The 20,822-nt window shown below is 37.1% G+C and overlaps 1 protein-coding gene across 1 annotated transcript; it reads right to left on the minus strand.

The window, feature by feature from the left end:
* Window positions 1-3,232: 3,232 nt before the first annotated feature.
* On the minus strand, window positions 3,233-20,574 carry LOC149786158 (cornifelin homolog). The gene is made up of 4 exons (XM_089976509.1): window positions 20,471-20,574; window positions 9,391-9,539; window positions 7,698-7,837; window positions 3,233-5,534 (listed from the first exon to the last, which is right to left on the minus strand). Exons 2-4 carry the CDS (start codon window positions 9,524-9,526, stop codon window positions 5,442-5,444), a joined length of 369 nt encoding a protein of 122 aa, XP_089832635.1. The 5' UTR covers window positions 9,527-9,539; window positions 20,471-20,574; the 3' UTR covers window positions 3,233-5,441.
* Between the last annotated feature and the right edge of the window lie 248 nt (window positions 20,575-20,822).

The raw sequence follows: 20,822 nt of genomic DNA on the forward strand, positions 1-20,822 counted from the left end.
TGAGACGCCAAACATCCTGAGCATTTCGATCCACAATGTTTGTGTCGCTCTCGATTTTTATAGCCATAGTCACATTTCTCACAGTAATATATGTATCCCAGGAATCCGGTGATAATGGTAATGGCATTGAAATGTTCATTGTGATGATAGACGTGAATGTATTTTCCATCTTTAAAATCTTGGCCTCGAAACAACAGAGGTCCGCGCACTTGTTGAGGGTGCACTTTCAAGATGTAACGTGGAGCTAGGACATCTTGCAATTTTTGCATTTCTGGAATGCCACAGGGTGTGTCTTTGGACAGGCCGGCTTGTTGTAACAGGAGTTCTGCTTCATATCGTTGTTTGGCTCAGTCCGATTGTCGAATGTTCTCCCAGACTCTTTTTCCATTGTACCGTGTCGTTCTTGTTGTCATAGGTTCGTCCCACCACGATAGCCCTGGCTAAACACATCTGGCCTAAAGTGTTGTTAATTCGGACGAAGCTCCTTTTGGTGTTGCGAAGGTCGTCCACCAATAAGACTTTTTTGCGTCCAGTCCCTTGAGGAGGAGAGACGTGGGTCATGGACAGTGTGGCTTTACCGTCGGTGATGTGAAACTGGTCATTGGATTGTTGTATCTGTTGAATCTTGTCCATGACTTTGGAAGGTGTCAGTTCTGCGGGACTGCTAAACTCAATCCAAACAGGGGATTTCAAGCTGTCGTGAGGTAAAGTCTCAAGCGATCGTCTTCTTTGGCTTCACATTGTCGCTTTAGTGTGATTAACAAAGAATCTCTTATCTCGGTGATGAAACCTTCTGTTTTCTTCAACGGTACGTCGGACTTGAAATCTTTAAAATTCACCCTGTAAGTGCAAGCCGTGGTTTTAAATTTTCTAGAGGAGCGTTTTTCCGTCTCTCGAATGTGATATTACTTTTCAGGGTTTTCTGGTGAACTTTTGCTAGGTGTATACTCTCTGGGTCTGGATTCTGGTTCACTCGAGTCATCTTCAAAATCACTGGCATGAATTTGTGCCAAGACTTCAGGTATTGTACGAGGCGATAGATCACGTTTATGCCATTTACTTTCTTCTCCTTTCTTCGCGAATGGATGTGATCGTTTCATCTTGACTGCAAAATGTCAAATGACTACTTGTTATACGCCATGGGTCACTTTATATCCATGACAGCCCAGCGTATATAAAGGGTGTGTGTCTTACCCTTCCACTATTAATTTTCACTGTCAAACGGAGTAGAACGATGGAAGAGCCTACCCAGATCGAACGTTTGATCAGAGCTTTGCGAGGGATCATTAGAAAATTTTCTTCAGACAATCCAACGGACTACTCACCCTGTTTTCGAGATAAAAGTCAAGATACTTGCTATATCTGTAAGAAGAATGGACATTGGTCTTCAGAGTGTTCCAACCGTCAAAAAAGCAAAACAGGGGCTAGAAGAGGCAAAAGTCAAGATACATGTTATCATTGTCAAGAAAAAAGATATTGGTCTTCAGACTGCCCAAAGAAACAACTGAAGTAAGAAGAAGAAGGAGAAGATAGGAGTTATGGACAGGAAGAAGAAGAGGTACCCTCCTCCAAGGAAGAACCCAGACACGTGCAGAAAGAGAAACAGAAAAAGAAAAGAAGAAATGGAGAAAGTGAGGAAGAAGTGCAGAATAAAACTGTGACAGTGTTGAAATTTAAATAGATAGATAGAGAGAGAGAGAGAGTGAAGACAGACACAGAACATTTTAAAGTGTTATGTTGTGTTGTGAGTTGGATTGTAAAAAACTGGATCAGAATAGACCAGGCATTAAATGTAAGTGTCTCTTAGGTTTGGTTTTTAGAATAATAACCTACACTCATGCACTCATTCACACATGCCATAGAGGTACAAAAGAGAGCTTTTTTTTAGTTTTAATTGATGTTGGCAATTGAAATACTATCTCTTTTCGAGAGAAATGGGTGGCCTTGAAAAGGGCCTTTGGGTATTTGTCTCTTCTGCTCTCTGTTGTTGAAGAAGAAAAGCTTGTTCTGCTTCCTTTTGCTGCTGCATACATTCCTCCAATTCTTCTTTCTGTCTCTCTTTGAAATGATCAGTGAATGGTAAAGAAGGAGAAGGTACTGGCAAAGGTACTGGTACCGGAACAAATTCTTGCGTGGTAAGAAAATTCACAAAATCCCAGTTAAAAGTAGCCTCTTGTGGAAGTAGGTCGGTGTTCACTTGGGTAGTCGCTGCTATGTCATTGATTTTGGTCTCCACGACCGGTGCACCCCCATTCATTGTCTTCTGAGTTTCCTTCATGATTGAAAACGGTGTCGCATTGACTGACTGCACACAAACGCTAGCGCCTCTATATAGGGGATGTGATGTCACAGACTGCTCTCTTCGGATTGGACGTGTGGTGACTGAATTTTGTCACGCGTGTTTGAATTGGTCAACCAACTCAATCCGTTTCGATCCTCCCTTCCTCTATAAGTAACTGCAGTTCGCTGCATTTCTTCACCTGTTGTTGTCACCAACATGAGGACCGACGTAGAATCCACTATTCTCGTATCGTTAATGCTGTTCCGTAAGGACTTACCCATGTATGTCAGATCATCGTGGGTCATCGTCAGGAGGACGGATACAAGCGTTTGGAAAAGAAGAATTTATATAGAGAGACAAGGCTGTTTAAAGAGAGTTATGATCTATGGACCAGAAGTCAGAAAAAGTTTGAGGAAAAGAAGAATACCAATGATATGTCCTCTATGTTAACGGAAGGATGTTAACATAAAGCCAAAGGCCCTTTTCAGGACCCCTCATAGGTCTCAAAAAGAAATGACTTTCTTGCCTCTCAATGTTTTTTTCTCTTTTTGTATCAGTGTTTGTCTCTTGTCTGTGTTATCTCCATCTCCCATGTTCATTTTCCCCTGACGCTATACGGGCCCACGATATATTCCCATGTTCATTTTCCCTTGACGCTATGCAGTCCCATCCATGTTCATTTGCCCTTGACGCTTTACAGTCCCATCCATGTTAAAATTTCCCATGTTAAATTCCCATTGACGCTATAGTGGATATACCCTTTTATAACATTAAAGTCCCCTTGACCCTACGGTGGCTCCATACACTACTTACATGCCCATACTGGGGAGTATGATACAATCCTCGTTGGATTCATGATACGCTGAGATCCTTGCATCATAATTTGTAAAGAATAAATATTTTGACAACATATTTACATGTAACTATTAAAGACACAGCAATTAAACAAACTCAACGTTGCAATGTATTTAATTGCAGAACGAGAGAGAGAGAGAGAGAGAGAGAGAGAGAGAGAGAGAGAGAGAGAGACTTGTGGAATCAATGCAGTTAAAATAACTTGATGTGTTTATGCTACATACATGGTCTTTCTCCATACATGTTTTATCTATTGTATTAAGGAATAAGCTTGCTTGTAAAATCCATATCATGATCTTGGACCGTATTATGTTCAATTTGTAGAGAGTTGTTAAAAAAAGAAGACCCCTTTTATAAACGGTATGATAAAGCGAGAAATGTTGTGTTAATTTTCAATAGGCAGCGACAAAGTTCGAAAACATGCAATTAAACTGTAAGCTTTTCCTCCAAGTGATTGTGTCGTAAGATTGTGTCATAAGATTGTATCATGTTGTCCTGTTCATTTATGTGGTAATACTATGAGACCTACTTGTGAAATACAAGAATAGATTAGCATGTAGAATGTATTTTTTAAGCTGTAGGGTATGCATAATACTTTCAGTCAGGTTTATTTCCTGGACATTGTTTAATGCAGATTTGTCATCCTCCTTGCTTATAATTATGTCATCCTCCTTGCTTACAATTATGTCGTCTTCCTTGCTAGTAATTATGTTATCCTCTTTGCTTATAACTATGTCATTCTCCTTGTTTATAATTATGTTATCCTCCCTGGTTATAATTATGCCATCATACATGCTTACAATTATATCATCCTCCCTGCTAATAATTGTGTCAGAAATACATATGGTCAGAAGAGGAATGGTCAGAAATACTTCACATTTAGAATAGTATCATGCACTTCATATTTACAATAGTAGCGTGTACTTCACATTTACAATAGTAGCATGTACTTCGCATTTACAATATTAGCGCGTGCTTCACATTTACACTAGTAGCTTGTGCTACACATTTACACTAGTAGCTTGTAATTCACATTTACAATAGTAGCTTGTACTTTACATTTACACTAGTAGCTTGTACTTCACATTACACTAGTAGCTTGTACTACACATTTACACTAGTAGCTTGTACTTCACATTTACACTAGTAGTTTGTACTACACATTTACAATAGTAGCTTGTACTACACATTTACAATAGTAGGTTGTACTTCACATTTACAATAGGAGCTTGTACTTCACATATACAACAGTAGCTTCTGCTTCACATTTACAATAGTAGGTTGTACTTCACATTTACGATAGAAGGTTGTACTTCACATTTACAATAGTAGGTTGTACTTCACATTTACAATAGTAGCTTGAACATGAATCTTCTGTCTTTGGAATTCATTAAAGACATCAGTCAGATGGCGTTCTGCTAAACAATTATTAAAGTAGGTCACAGTTATCTAATGTTACTATACTAAACATCTTTCGAAAGTTGGCATCTAACTAATTATCATATGATGCACTAAATGACTTTCACATATGCATGCTGCTTCATTTAGTGAGTGTATATAGAACTTTAAAGACAAATAAAAGCACTAAAGAGAATGTAATACTGCCTTTTCAAGCCCCATATAAAGACACGATTTCAGGTCCTATTGTGAACACTAAGAATGCAGTCGTCATTTAGGGCAAAACTGTTTTACTAAGGACACAATTTATAAACGGTTTTGTAGCATGTACTGAAGGAACGGTAAATACATTAATCTTGAAATTAGATAAGCTTGGAAATCCTGTTGTTGCAGACGAATAAGAATGGGTACTGTAATAAAATCCAAAAAGTGAAAGAATCAATACCAAATCAATTAGAAAGACATATTATAAAATCACCAAATTTAGTATGAATATATATTAGGCATACTACTTGTATTACAACCTTCAAATAAGAATAATAATTACACCCATTTAGATAACACGTCTTATTTCTTCACATAATGAATATCGAGTTGTCTAACACTCATAGAAAGCTAATTTCCGGCCTAACGAATCGATGGCGGAGTTAATGTATATTTAACATTATTGTTTCACTCTGTTACATACACAATATTTTAGCAAGAGAAGCAATAAGTTGTAATATATTGTCTTCTTTTTTGAAGATCGATACAGTTGATCATCTTTTGCAATATAAATTAACAGAAAAACAAAAATCAAAGTTTATTTTCTAACAGTAGATAATTGCCGCATAATGCCGTCGCATTTTGGAGCACTGTAAGAAACACCCACTGCATTCAGATTGGGTTAGAAAGATTCTTTTGTCGGTTAGAGTCCCATTGCTGTAAGCTCTCGGTCCATCTGGCAAGCTGCACAATACCTGCAGCAACACACAGCACACCAGTCTTTGCAGATGGAGCCCTGCAACAAAGTTAAATGCATGAAATATGAAGTTACGGGATGTTTGCCGCTCGATTACCTATACCATTCTTCAAATGACAGGTTGAACACTGGATGATCAATTTGTCTGCACATTTAGAAAATGCAAATTTATACCTGTTTATAAACTGAAATTAGCTTTAGCCTTGCAAGAGAATGTTCGGTGTATGAAAGAAAAGAAATGATTTGAAATCAGGATAGAAGTAGCTCTTTCAAAATCTGCACAACTAATTGTTTTGTATATCTACTATTTGTAACTGTATCTGTATTATGTGTATTTTTTGTGAAGTGTTCAAAGATGTTCTGGACAATGTCATTTGGATACATCAGGACTTTTGGCAGACCAGTACATTCGTGAGTCTGCAATTCATTTGGAACATTCGATTCTTTTAGACCTGAATAGAACTTTTAAGGATTATTTTGGATTCAGTTCATACTATTGTATGTTCCTCTTAAATCTTATTTTAAAACTTTGAAATTATTTCTTAGGTTTTAAAACACCTAATGGTTTTGAGTCGTCGCACAACGATGTTGTGATATTTGAAAACATAACGTACTGAAGATATTTCACAAGTAAAGGTCTCGTGATTCTTTATGTTTCCATGAGTCTACATTTATTGAAGCAAAAGAGTGAAAAGCAAATTGTACCAGCATGTATAAGTTTATATGCTAATGACAGGAATCGATCAGTAATGTTGGAATAAACCGTTAAATTATTTCGATAATAAGGAACCAAAAACAAATGTACCAAACGAGTTTTTGTATATACATAGTTAGAACCTGTCATCAGCCGGGTATTTGTCATTTTCCTGGTGTTACGCCCTAATATCAGCTCACTAGACAGTATTGACCAAACATTACCCATATATGTTGGCTACCAGTTTCTTTCTTCAAGTCACAGCCAGATACAAATGGACGAACTTTCAGCTGCGCTGCTCAGTGAATGCACCGATGTTTTGGGGTCTCTTCTTATTATTCCTAGTGCACTGAGCATCCTCCAGGTCGACTGTGAAAGAATATCCCCGCATCCTACTTTCACCGGAAAGCTCTCTATTAATTACTCGTCCTTCTGCGTCTTCGTTTCATATGCCTCTTCCATTCGTTTTCCCATGGGATGATTAGTTCTACCAAGACGATCCATGTTGCAGTCTGACATGATATGACGATATCTGGAAGAAGTGATGTCTGCATAACTTCCTGGAATATGGGTTTTAGCCCCATTTTTGCTTTCATCGTCCATGCTTCGCCTCATGGAATACTCCAGCAATGCTTGATGTTACAGGTTTTATTTGTCACTATCTAACGAATTCAATAAACCGGGCTCCTGGCCGCATTGTAGTTCAAAACCTTTTGTCGTACTCTCTCAACAAATCTGCCATCTCTCTCAAGACCTAATCATAGCTCCATTTGTATCACAATCTGACATGAGGATAGAGCATTATAGATAGTTGCGTTTTTCTGGTACAACACAACGGGCACGTGGACTGATCTGTCAGGTTCCATCAGTACATATTTTGCGAAGGCAATTGGAACAGATCGTACACGAACCATAGAAGGAACTCGATTTGCAGTGGTATCTATTGCCAATGGTCTGTTCGTGTGAGTTATCTGGCAGATGCCAACTTATCCACATTGCTAGGGACCCATTTGGACTGCTCCTGCTCACCTCACATCATCCTCACCTCTGCGAATTTCTTCCTGGACCGTGGTACTTCGGTCTTCTGAGCTTGATTCATTCCATCGCTCAAATTTAGAATGACACATAAAGCTAAAGAACATATTAATAAAATGTCCTTCTTAAAATGTCGGAAAAGAGCAAAGAAAAAAAGAGAAAGGTTTGATCATAGTTTGTTTCGTTTCGCCGTCTGACTAAAACAACTGGAAAGGAACATGCATGTCCTGTTGTCATTGATATAATCTTATCACCATATTAATATCACATGGAGGACATGCAAAGCTGAGTAGAATGGAACAACATCAATGTAACAGTGTGCGATTTTTCAATGCATGGAAATTAATTAGAAAATCTCTTTAGCAGCCTTTGTTTTGATTCAAACAGTATTGTGTCAATTTCATACTGATATTCATCGGATGTTCAACTGTGCTTTGGTAATCTAATACATGCTCTATTCACTAGATACTCACACTAATGTCCCCTAGGGTCCGAGTCCGGGTTCTCATAGTAACAAGTGCGCCAGGGACAAAACAAGGCATGCAGGCAGAGTCTCCCAGTCGAACGGCCAGCTGCGTTATCATTATTTCAATGCAAAAGCAGGTCATGCACACTAAAATTATAATATAGAGTATCCATTGGTAATTTAGAAATACATCATTTTGGAACTCATGTCAATTTTTTCTAAAATTAAACAATATGAGAGTAGCGTGCACTGGAAATAGATAATGAAAATATGACACCACTCTTAAATAGCAAGGTGTAAATGTGTGTGTGTTTTGTATTTGATAAAGGTATGACAACATGTGTCAATTGCTTCATACCGTTATATCCTAGTGTCATAAAAATAACGGTAATGAAATGGATAAAAGCTAAAAAAATCAGAGATAAAAATATAAATCAACAATGCAGTGAGCTTAAAGTTATCCGTGCCTATCTCTGTTCTAATGTGTCATGCTATTGATCAATCGACTCAAGGACTGATCCCCCTATTTATCTGTCGGCATACACACTACCTGGACATTCATACCAACTTCAAAGACATACTGGAATATGTTCTTTGTAATATATTTTCTATTAAGGATGTTTTGACCCCTCCAAAGGTATTGTCAACTAGGATTGATACGTATTACTGTCTATTCTAGGCATATACAATCATACAAAATTTGGAATAACAACAATCTATAAAGAAAAACCGATAACTGGAAGAATTAAACTTCCCTTCCCTATCCCCATTAAACCAGATATAACAAGATTAGTGGACTACACCTCTATTGATTGTCGGACAACGAAACAATGTGTAATATAGAAATAGTGACATTTCAATATTTCACTTCGCTAATGTGTTTATTTGACAGTTTGATGGATATGTAAATCAAACGTAATTTGATAAAATGATAATTACGATATCATATTACCGGTGTCTGATTGTTATAAAGACTGATTCTGCTTCAGATGTTACGGAAAGAATGAGTAATTTTTAAAGTAAACAACATTATGTCAAAAGCTAATACGCAATAACAGAGTCTGGTTGTAGATCAGTTTCCTCCCTAAAGCATTCAAAGTTGTCAACAAGTTTAGGAATTTCCAAAATATCCTACATTCAGATAGAAGTATAAATATATGCTTCTCTTAATAGTGACCTGAATATGTATTCTGTATTCATAGAAAAATATTAGCAATGTAATATGTTGTTTAGAAAATAAATGTCACTGGTCAGGTACACCATTATCTTGAATCTGGACAAAGGTCAAGTACAAATTACAGATTCGCATAAAATATAATCACTGAAAAAAGCAAACAAACAATATAAATTAAATATGCACAGCATTATGTGCTGGTCATGGTCTTTGAACTGGCTGACTTGCCCGACTAATACACCGATGAAAGGAAGCCTGAATAAATAAATCCAGCGAAGTCTGAGGATGGATGTGTGTGTGTGTGTTTAAAATACTACTGGCATACACTAAGAAAAATACTTTAATAACACTTCCAATTACGTAATTGGACATATTCAAATATACTAGGAAATGTAAGGCATTTGCTGATTAAAGCAATGAAAACTAGAGCCTAATTGATGCAGGAAAAGAAAACACGTGTATGAAGAGTTGAAATTGTGGAGAAAATTTATCCGAATTCAGAATTCTACATGATTAAGGAACTCACTCGAGCCGCAATCCTCAAAGCATCCAAAGAGCCCGGTCGTCCAGTCTCTCGTTCCATTCCTGCTCCCAACGAGTAATTTTGGACCCTGTGCAACGGGTTGATTGATGACAACTGTCGTGTTGCTAATTTGATTCATCTTTGGGTGTCCTCTGCAAATGTTATCTCTGATTTATATCATAGTTGTTCCCATTTTAATTCCTATTAAAGAGTGATGGCTGTACACCATAATAATATAAATAATTTGATGTAATTCCCCTTATGAGTATATTCCCATTAAAACACATTCTTCTTCATTAAAATATACTGCATGTACAACAGAGACCTAAACTTTTCTAAATGACGTGCTCTGTCAGTGTTTTCGATGCGCTATTCGCTGTTGGAGTTTTAGCAATGCACACTTTCATCAGCTACCTAATTTATGTAAAGACAAAACTATGAACAAAGTACGCTGTCAATACGTGTTCACTGTCGGTATTGTATTACAAAACAAGAAACCTCAAAACCGTACATTGATAAAAATTGAAAAGTTTGAATTCTAATCCGTTTAGGTACGGGAATCGTCCTACAAACAGTAATAAAAATAGAAAGGTTTGAATTCTAATCTGTTTTTGGAATCTTTCTATTTAGTGAGAAAATATATCCTAACAATTCATGTCTCAAAGCGAGTAGATTCATTTTCCTTATTGTTTTGGTGAATTTCTTTCAAAAGAAATGGTTGAGGAACATTTCGCTACTTACCTCATATATTTATGGACTAGGAAACTTATAGGCTTAGCAATTGTATAAAATGTTTCGATTTCATCCATCTACTAAAGTGTCATGAAAATATGACGTGGCAAGGTATACCTTCTTTTCAAGATGGGGACATATTCTGGTGGCCTGAACAAGATATTCTTTGAAAATCCATCCATCTTACCTTACTTTTGAAAGCAAAGGCTTTATACAAATGTTGAGTAGATTAGAGTCATTTGTAATTAACTGCAAGCTGTTCGATGTTTGTTTTGGAAATCTGCTTCATATGATATGGGACAACATATATACATGATGTGAGACAGCATACAGACAGGATGTGGGACAACATAATTATATTATGTGGGACAGCATACAGACATAAGCTTTTTCTAGAGGTTATCACGAAGCCACATCTTCGTCTTACTTTTTTAAACATGTTTCTTTGCGCCACGTGACTACTACAGGTTTACAAGCAGACATGATACAGGATAGACGCTACTTTGTCTTTTAGACCCTATACAAGCGACGTTAACCAAGCTTTAATAACCCTAATAACTGGTTCTTTTTCTCTTCTCATCCAGTACATAGCTAACATGAAATGTTTAATCCTTGTTCAAACAATGAGATATATTGCATCTGTTCATGATGTTTAAGAAATTTGAACATATCTATAGATGTTCTAAAATCACAAATGTTGAATCTCAGCAATGCAAATTTGTGTCTTTGTTGTGAACAAGATATGTTCATTAATATGGCCTCTCAATGAACCAGATGGTGACTAAGCAGATTAGAGAACAGGTGCGTGAATTTGAGAGCTGGATAAGATGAGCATATATCAATAGTCCAATTGGTTGTTGAAACAACAGGTAGCCAAATGAACGAAACACTTTATCATCTTACTATTCTGCTCAGATATCGCTCATGATTAAATTAAAACAAATTCAGATAAGCAGATTTCAGATACCATCGGAAATTTGCTATTATGAGATTTTTTATAGGCACAATCAAAATTCATTGTATCGATGCCCATCCAGCTGAGAGTTCTAATCAGTCGATGCCATTTAGACTATATCAAAATAAGGTTATTTTTTATGTTTTGTATATTTGAAAACGTCCAAAGTATCTAAAGTTTACAAGTTGTCTATGTCTACCTTTCTTAGAAATTTATAAGAATGTATAATGCATCATAGACAATAATTAAAAAGTACCTATGTGTTTGTGTTAATATATCATTTTATATTTCCAATTAGATTACATATTGTTGTCTTGAAAAATCAATACTATGAATGTCATATCATTACACATTGAAAAAACTGTTTAGGTTTTTTCTTCTTTCAAAGACTAAACTGTGGAGAAGCGTTTCATATGAATCACAATACGATTCAAGGCCATGACGTTTTTTTAAAAGTTTAATTTAAACTTTAGCTTGAAGATTTAATTTTTGGTTTGTTTTGTTTTATGTGTTATCTACCATGTACAGAGACACCAATAATGTAAACTTAACGGGGAATAATTCCTATAGAGATAGATACTGGAAAGATCAAGAGTTGTGTCCCCGATGGGACTGTTTATTAAAATTTGTTTCTTCTTTACATTGTGTTAAAATTGTCTATAACTAATTTACATATTAGTCGTGTTAAATTTATGTTTTGAAATTGTAGTCATATATTTTGTTTGTTTTGAAACAATATTTCATTCAGTTTTTCCAGTGGTTGGTTGTTTAGAAGAGGGTGTTTGTTTAACAATGTATTTATTTATTTATTTATTGTTTGCTAAGTGTTACGATGGGAAATCTAGTATTATAAACTTTCGGTAGAGGATGGTAGTAATTTTTTATACTTGGGGGAGAACGGGAGATTCCATCGAAGAAAGGTAAAACAATTATGGGGAGCATGGGTAATTTAACATGGGTGACGTCATGGTGCTTATAGCGACAAAGGGGTTTGTAAGGACATATGCATATTAAAAGGACAAAAGGAATTATGGGTATAAACAAAACATACACAAAGAAGAAAAAATAAAACACTAAGAGAAAAACAAATTTGACAAGAGTAGAAGAGTATACCGAAATGCTATGGTGTCGTGGGTCTTCAAGTTTGCAATCGGAGAATAAGTAGATAAAAACAATGACAATCAAGATATTATACGTCTATTTGTTGTTATCTGCATTATATTATAATGAATTTAATTTGCAGTTTAAATCAGATGACTTCAGGAAACGATAGATAAACATACGCCATGCAGATTCCAGGGTAAGAATGTTGTGTTATTCTGATATAGTGGTAATACGGAAAAAATATGTTTGCGATTGCATATACTTGTCCTATTGTTGAGAACTTTATCATATGTTGTACCAAGTGTAAACCGACATGGAAGCTACTTCCATGGAACTCATTCTGTCACCTGTGCCTTCCAACATAAACCTATCAGAGAGAAGTAAAGAAATTCATCTGTAAGCATGTGACGGGGAGGGTAGCGCCGGGATGGTTGCTGATAATTGACAACCAACATGAATATGAAAGTACATGACGACCTGAGACTTTTTAATCAATTCCCATTGTTTCATTTAAAAGTAATAAATGGTGGACAACACAGTTTTCAAGCCTGTCATTTGCGAAATCCACCAGAAAATAAAAAACCATACATAATTCAGATTGTTTCTTAATAAATACGGTACTCATGTAATCTAATTTTTCCATAACATCGTTTGACAGTGTTACTAGAAAAACTGAAATACACCAAATTACACACCGAAATACACATATGTGTACCATAATACTCATAAAAATAAATTTATTATACTTTGTATGTGTTTGAATAATGATAAAAAAGCAAAATAAAATTTGAATTCAGTGATTTTTAAAGGATTGTTATTCTTTTCTAGTTATAGCTCTATTCATACAAATCATAATATCAGGCTGTACACCAATATATACACCCAAAATCTGTAAATAATTGTGTATTTCGGTGTATTTCGGTTTTGGAGCGTATTTCGGTGTTTCTAATAACCAAATTGGACAGTGTCAAACGACAAAATGAATGCATGATTTGTTACAGTGATAGTAGTTTTAAGTTGATATAGGTTCCATATGAGAACATGATGTTCGGGCCTTATTTGCAAACACTGATATTCATGGTGGTTATTTAACATAATATGCTCGTCAGCAATTCCAACATTTTCTCAAAATCAAGTGGTGATGCAGAACTAGTAACTTCTGATCATGTAATGTATATAAGATAAGTACACAAAAGCCGATTCTATGCAGAAAAATGGGATACCACGATACCATAGAACCTAACATATCATAATAGCCTACCATATATCTTTTCGAGGCATAGGATTGACCCTGAAAATTGCCGTTGGGGATTGTTTACTAAAGAATGTAAACACACCGAGCATTGCACTGGTCTTCTCTTCCTTAAACTTTATTTGAGAGCGGGACCGTACATCAAGACTTTCTTCAGACAGCCTTGCCTCTCCACATTAATCATTCTTTTCCAAGTTGCCATATCTGTTATCTTCGTGATAGCTGTTAGAGTTATCCGGGCTGAAAAGCTTTCGTGAAATTAGGGAAGACAACATTTTTCCACGTCTTATCATGAGAACAGATGAATTCACGAGGCGAGCCAGTGGTATTTATAGTCTAAGGTCGGATAGAAAGGGAATGACATGTTTCACCAGTCCGAACGCGCGTTACAAAATTCAGTCATAGAGAGGAGTGTCTCTTCCAATCGGAAGAGAGCTACATGTGACCTCACATGCACTATGTAGTACAGCTAGCGTCTGTTCTCCATGAGTTGATGCGACAAAGTTTGAGAATGGCGGAAACTAAGAAGATCATGTATTGGGCTGACGAGGAGTGAAGGTACGGCAGCTACCAAAACAACCATGGTTATACGTGCAGAAGAGAATGATTTTAATTTGGATCTAATCAATTTTTTTGTTCCCAAGAAATTGTATCGGCACCAGCACCTTCTTGTTCCTGAACTCAGGTAGACAATTTTTGACAAAGACATAAAGAAGAATTAGATAAATTTCTACAAAAGCGGAAAGAAGCAGAAAAACTTCTGTCATTCAACAAGAGCAGAAAGATGAGGAAGTGTGAAATGAGAGGAAGAAGGAGAGAAGAGAAAATGCAAGAGAAGAAGGACGGTGAAAGTTAAACGGTGACTACTAGATAGTTTTGTCACAGTTTTAAGGTATCTGAGACAAATATATCAGACTTCTTTAACTCTCCCGAAGAGAAAACGACTTTCTCGGGCCAAACATTCCAACTCAGTCACCAATCCTCTATGAAGATTATCCATGAGAGGCCATCAGCAGCAGCAATCACTATCAAATCATCTACAGTATTTGGTGAAGATGTTGTCCTTTGCCGTGGCAAGAGTATAAGACAGTTAAAGCTCATCTTATCCAGCTCATGCGTTTGTTAAAAAACAAATACCTAACGGTTCTTTTCAGGGCCACTGAATTCTTTAGAAAATAGAGACTACTCAAAGATTGCCAAATGAAGTAAAACTTAAATCCATTTTGTCATAATGTTTGAACAAACTACGTGTATGAGTGTAGGTCCTTATACAAAAATCATGTCCAAGAGGGACTTACATTTTTTTCTGATACATTCTCTCCTTTTGAAAATCACAATGCATATTTCAAGACACAACACAAAAAGTAATTTGTCTTCTTCTTTCACTCTCTCTCCCTCTCTCTTTCCATTTGTATTTCTTCACTGGTACAGGTTCTTCTTCGACTTCACTTTCTTTTCACAATCTGTGTGTGTTTCCTTTCTGAACTGGTTATGGGTTTTTCTACTCTTTGGGGTTTTTTCTTTTTCATTTTTGAAAGACATCTTCTTTTCCTCCTCGTTTTACTTTGTTTCACCTTTTCGTAGGGCATTCTGACAACTACGCCCTTTATCCTCACAATGATAGCAGGAATCTCAATCTTTGTCTCTCTTTTCTCCTGTCTTCCTTTGACGTTGTGGATATTCTGCAGTTCAGTGTCTTTTCTCCTGACAGATACAGCAAGTCTCCTGAGTAATAGTTCTTCGTCTTTTCTGAAGTAAACTTTTAAATGACTCTACGTTTCTGATTACAATACAGGTCTATTGTACCAAATCTCTGACTAGAAGGGTAAATTTCTTTTACTCTTCCATCTTGACTGCTTGAGTGCTGAATGAATACTCTGACTTTAGGACATTAACCCATTATATAGGGACCATCTGCGTGTAAAATCTAGTCAAAGAGAAGATTCAAATCAGGATGAAACGATCGAACGATTTCAGTGAGAGACAATAATAAAATAAGAGGCCACAACGTGGCATACCACTTCGCACACGAGCTGAAGTCTTTGCTCAAATCCATGATAGCGATTTCGAAGACGACATAAGTGAACCTGAATCAACGCCTTCCACGTCTGCTCCCAGATTAAGAGAGCTTACCACCAGCGAAAGTCGGCCAGTAGCACTTGAAAAGTATTACCTCATTTGAGAAACGGGAAACACTCCTCCAGTTTAAAGGTTTCAAGTTCGAAGTCCCGCTCGAGGTATCAGGTTTCATCACGAGATTTGCGGGATTCCTTGTTAACCACACTGAAACGATTTTACCAAGCCAAAGAAGACAATCGTTTGAGACTCTCTATTTATCGCGACAGTTTGATGTCACCCGACTGGATCGAATTGAGTAGCAAACAGAATTGACACCTTCTAAAGTCATCGAGAAGATTTAATACTTTCAGGAATGCCGGAATCAAGTTCACATTACTGATGGCAAAACGACACTTTATTTGACCCACGTATCCGCTCCGAGACGGGGCGGACACAGAAAAGTGTCACTGGTGGACGAACCGTGCAATAACAAACGCAGCATCGTCCAAGTTAACAACGATCAAGTCCAGCTTCAACCATAGTCAAGATCGGACGAAGCCACACAGGAAAACAGGAGCAGAACTGATACAGTAGGCAGGCTATCCAAAGACACGACATGCGGTATAACTGAAATTTTGCAAGACGTCTTGGCTCTACGCTACGCGTTGTAAAGCAACCTCAAGTGGCCCGCGGACCTCTGGTGTTTTGAGGTCTCGATATCCCAGACCTCGCCTAATGGATCTTAGACCCAATTAACGATGCGTGGAGCCAAGGGGACGTTGAACGTTGGGGAGACTGCCATCGTTGTACCTCGGGCGTAGAGGGCGATGAAGGGCCCTGGGCTAAGAAACACCCAGTCCTCTCCTTGTTCTTGTTCAAACAAAAATATTCTTTAAAAAAATAAAAAAGTGTTGTTTGGTCCGGGCTCTCGTATGGTCCCGGGCCCCGGGGACATATCCCCGGTTACCCTGGTTGTGCCAGTCGATGGCTCACATTTTCTTGGGATACTAGGGACAGTCTCTTTTAAATTGCTATTAGGAACAAAGCACTGAAATACTATTTATAATATGCGCACCAAAGAACGAGAAGCTTTCTATGCTTGGTACCGCTCTCACACTTCGTTCATCTTTGAGTCTCTACACTATTGACAGTCTCTAATTTTTCGCCCGGATTGGCTTTTCATTCGTGTCAATGTCGACAACGATACTGATGTCCAGAATTTGTTTTCCCCTGTGACGGACTCTTCTGGCATATAGCCTCATTCGAGAAAGTCCTTGAGAATTCATCGTCCTTGTGGAAGACTTTTGGATCTTTTCTGACGCGAGTCAACAAACACACCTGGTGACCTTTTACATGTTAGGAGAAGGAGATGAAGAAATTAAACTTTGGTTTACACGAAAAGGGTGTCATCGTAGTGCCAGTATCATTTACCTTACCTAAACTTTGTTTCAACAATATATTTGTTGAAAAGTCCCAGATATAATTCTCAAGTCTAAGTGTTAGCCAAACAATTATAAACTCATTGGCTGACGATGCCACTCAGACACTTCGTGGGTATTTACTCGTAGATTTAAATCCCATCATACTCGATTATTTGCGATTGTGTACCTACCTGTTTCACGACTAGTGCCAAAAGGAGGGTAAATCGTTTACACGTCACTATCGGCTTTAAACACTATGAAAAACCTCTTATACTCATAGTCGTCTACAGAACCTACTTTCCGTCTCACCTTCCAGTCAAATTGATTTGAGCCCTGTACGGCATCTGTTGATAAAAAGTCCACAAATCCGTACCCGTGTCTCGGAAGCCAGTCTCAACGAATTTTTACTATTGTTTACGGTGACAGCGCCGGAGAAACGATGGAAAACAGCTGCTATTGTGATGCAATTTATGCCGGCTTAAGTGTATCGACGTTCGAAGAAGATCTCGTGGCACTGAAACCAATCAATTAATACAACGATTGCCTGTTTGTTACTAAAAACCCTTTGAACAATTTTATATTATTTTGAAGTTATTGATTTGATCCTTGTATACCAACGTCAAAATGTATAGATCTTTGATTTTCATATATTGGATGATACAAAATTTGTTACAAGTTACTAGGACTCACTAGGACTCAGAATCTTGGGTTAAATTTAGGAAATCAATGTACACGTTGTACTCTAAATTTAAAATTGAATGAATAAATATTGATTTGTTTTAACTATAACTGATTGACCTGATTGCACAGGTGGCTTACACATTATTGACTTTTCCATTCTCAGACATGCACAGAGAAGTATTTGGCCAATTCCCACTCGTCTAGTAGTCATATCATCCGAAAGGTTTTTGCGCGCATGGGACCAGAGTGGCACCATGTGTGTGGTTTTAATCCTCACCGGGCTTCTTATGTGCGATACACACACTATATTATAATGGTTGTGCATGTGTGGTTCAATTCCCACTCATTCTAAATGACTAAATGACTAAATCTGACTAATTTAAGCTGCATACTTAGTATGCATAAATGGTGTGAGAGCGTAACTCTGATTCCCTTCCGCACAATCAATGAATTAGTCCACTGTGTGGACACAAGATGGTCGTGCACGCCAGATGGGCAAAACGGAACTTAATTCAAGTAAAGTCAATTCAGTCTGTCTACCCATTGTTGACTAGTCAACGTACAATGAATGAGCCGTATACAGAAACTGTTACAACTAAAGATGCAGCTGGAATATGCTCGCCGAGTCCTTAACGAACTGGCCATGTAGATAATATGGAAGCTGAGAAGAGAAAACGACTTTCTAGGGCAAAACATTCCAAGAAAGAAGAAAGAAGATGACACGAGAAAAAGATACTGCTTCATCGCATAAGGCGACAGACCTGTCAAATCTAGCCTGTGGTAAAGGCACCAGCAAAATCGCACCAACTGCCACAAATAATGGTCGCTGTCCCTCCAATACAAAACTGGGACCTGGAGCTGGAGCGTCAGCGGCAAGAGTTGGAGCCTCAGCGATGAGAATAACAATTACCACAACACCCACAAGGACATCGTATAATTCAGAGGGAAGGAGTCTTCACAATCACTAAACGGAAGAATGAAATTCTGAGGCCACTGAAAGCCCCTCAGCACTCCCAATCACCATTATTTGTTGTGGTGGAGATAGATGGAGGCTACGATGTGTTTGTGGTGTTAAGCCTGGGAGATGCGGGCATGAATCGGGTTCACTGAGGAAAATAAACCTGGGCCTTGTCAGAGCCCAAAGATCTCCAGAAAAGAGAGACTTATCAGTTTGCCAAGATATTTGTGTATGGACGTGTTTCTTTGTGTATGTATGAGTTTTCCCGCACAACAATTTGTTTTCCCTTCTGAGTGTGTTTGTATGTGAGGGGTTAATGTGGGTCTATAAACACTCACTTTGCATGTGTGAAAGTGTGTGTTTGGTATGTCTGAATATGAGGGTCTGCATATGAGGGTTTAGTGGTGTGATTATTAACACTTACTACCCTTATTTGTATGATGGGGTATTGTGTAGATTGGTTGTTTAATTGTATTTAAACTTTATAAAAAATATTTTTCTTTGTATAGTAGGTGTTGTATAGTGTGTTTGTATATCTTTGTAAAATGCAGTTGAAAGAGTTTCTTTTTAGTCCTCGCTACTATCTCGTTTTTGATGTTTTGTATGTAAAATGTGGTTTTGTGTGAGTTGACGTTTTCCTTCACGTCCGTGCTTCAGTTTATTAAGATACACACTTGTCCGTCGGTCACCCTTGTTGACTCGACAACACTAAACTTATGTCAGTGATTGATTTACATGAAGCTTGGTAGTGGATGGTGGATGTGGAATATCTTTTAGAAAACAACATAAGAATATTGGAGTTACCAAGTCACCCAGTACCATGTGACAACAACTGTCAGCCCTAGAAAGAACCAAGGGCTTGTAACAAATTTAGGAGGATAGGCTATCCAGACTATATGCCTGAGGATGGAAACAGGGATGGTAAGAACAAGATGAATTTCCTCCAAAAACTGAGAAGACGGTTGAAAAGCTGAAGGAAATATAAAAGAAAGTCAAGAAGAATCTCAACGGCCTTTCCCAGGGCCACTAGAATGTCTCGAAAAGATATACTCGTTTACTCTTGTTTACCGAAATAAAATTGTCTTTGTGTTGTAATTATTTTGTTTGTTTGGGTTTTTTGGTTTCCGTAACCATTTTGTGCCTATAAATTGCTTCTGACCCTATAAACTCATTTGTCGCTATAAACCCCATGATGTCACTCACGTTAAATTTCCCATTGTCCATACAAATAGTTTGTCTCTTTTCAATGGAAACTCCCATTGTCCCCCATTTATCCCGTATCAGTACTGATGATTCCCAATTTCTGTTTCATGAATGATGCAAGATAAAATAATATGGATATGCATGTATATTGTCTTTCTACAATCATTTATTTAGTTCTATTTCCGATTTCATTCCGTTTCTCTCATTTGCAGACAATGGCTGATCGATTAACTTTACATTTGAAAATGACTGAATTGATTTGGATATAGTCTGACAATTGTCAGCATGAATTATGATAAATAATTGGAACATTTTTATATTTTGGAAGAATAAGAAAAAATAAAGGTTTATCTTTCAGACTTTTCAACCAAAGTTAAAGAAATATCTTTTTGAAGCAAAAGTTGTTAATTAAAAAATAAATTTGTTAATGAAATTTTAAATGTAACGGCAAATACATTTTGGAATTATATTTTAAGAGTTACCAAGGGGAGTGTGAAGGACATTGGCTCAACTTAAATACAATAGAAGCCAGGGTTACAACACATCCCGTATTTTGCAATAACGTATATTGAGAAAAGGTATCGGATACTCATCTCTAAGATAAATACGAACAATTTATCTTCGTATTGTTTTCTTCCCTTCCACTTTCTCGTCTTTGTTAAGAGAAATCGATATTTATATTTGAAATGAAAATATTTTGAATATTTAGATTGTCTTACCTTAGCAACACAACGGCTATGCAATGGACTCCGCGAATACCTCAACAAAGAATGCCTAGCTAACAAGTGTTCTGGAGCTCAGACCATACGATAAAGCGGTTGACTTAACACATTGCAGTATGGTATCGTCATTAGCAGTAGTAGTATTGAAATTATAGATTCTAGGCCACCTACTATAGATTTTACATTTGTTGTCGATTTCCAAAGTAGTGTAGACAAAATATTCATGAATATTAAAAATAATGTTTTCAATGTGATTATAATACACACAGCCAAACATGAGCTTGCCTTGTCCAACCGAGTTCAGAGGCAAAAAAAAAAATGTTATTTTCAAGATTCTTTTTGTTTAAAT

This window comes from Sinohyriopsis cumingii, chromosome 12 (genome assembly GCF_028554795.1).
Source record: "Sinohyriopsis cumingii isolate HCF-2022 chromosome 12, ASM2855479v2, whole genome shotgun sequence".
Taxonomy (NCBI): Eukaryota; Metazoa; Mollusca; class Bivalvia; order Unionida; family Unionidae; genus Sinohyriopsis; species Sinohyriopsis cumingii.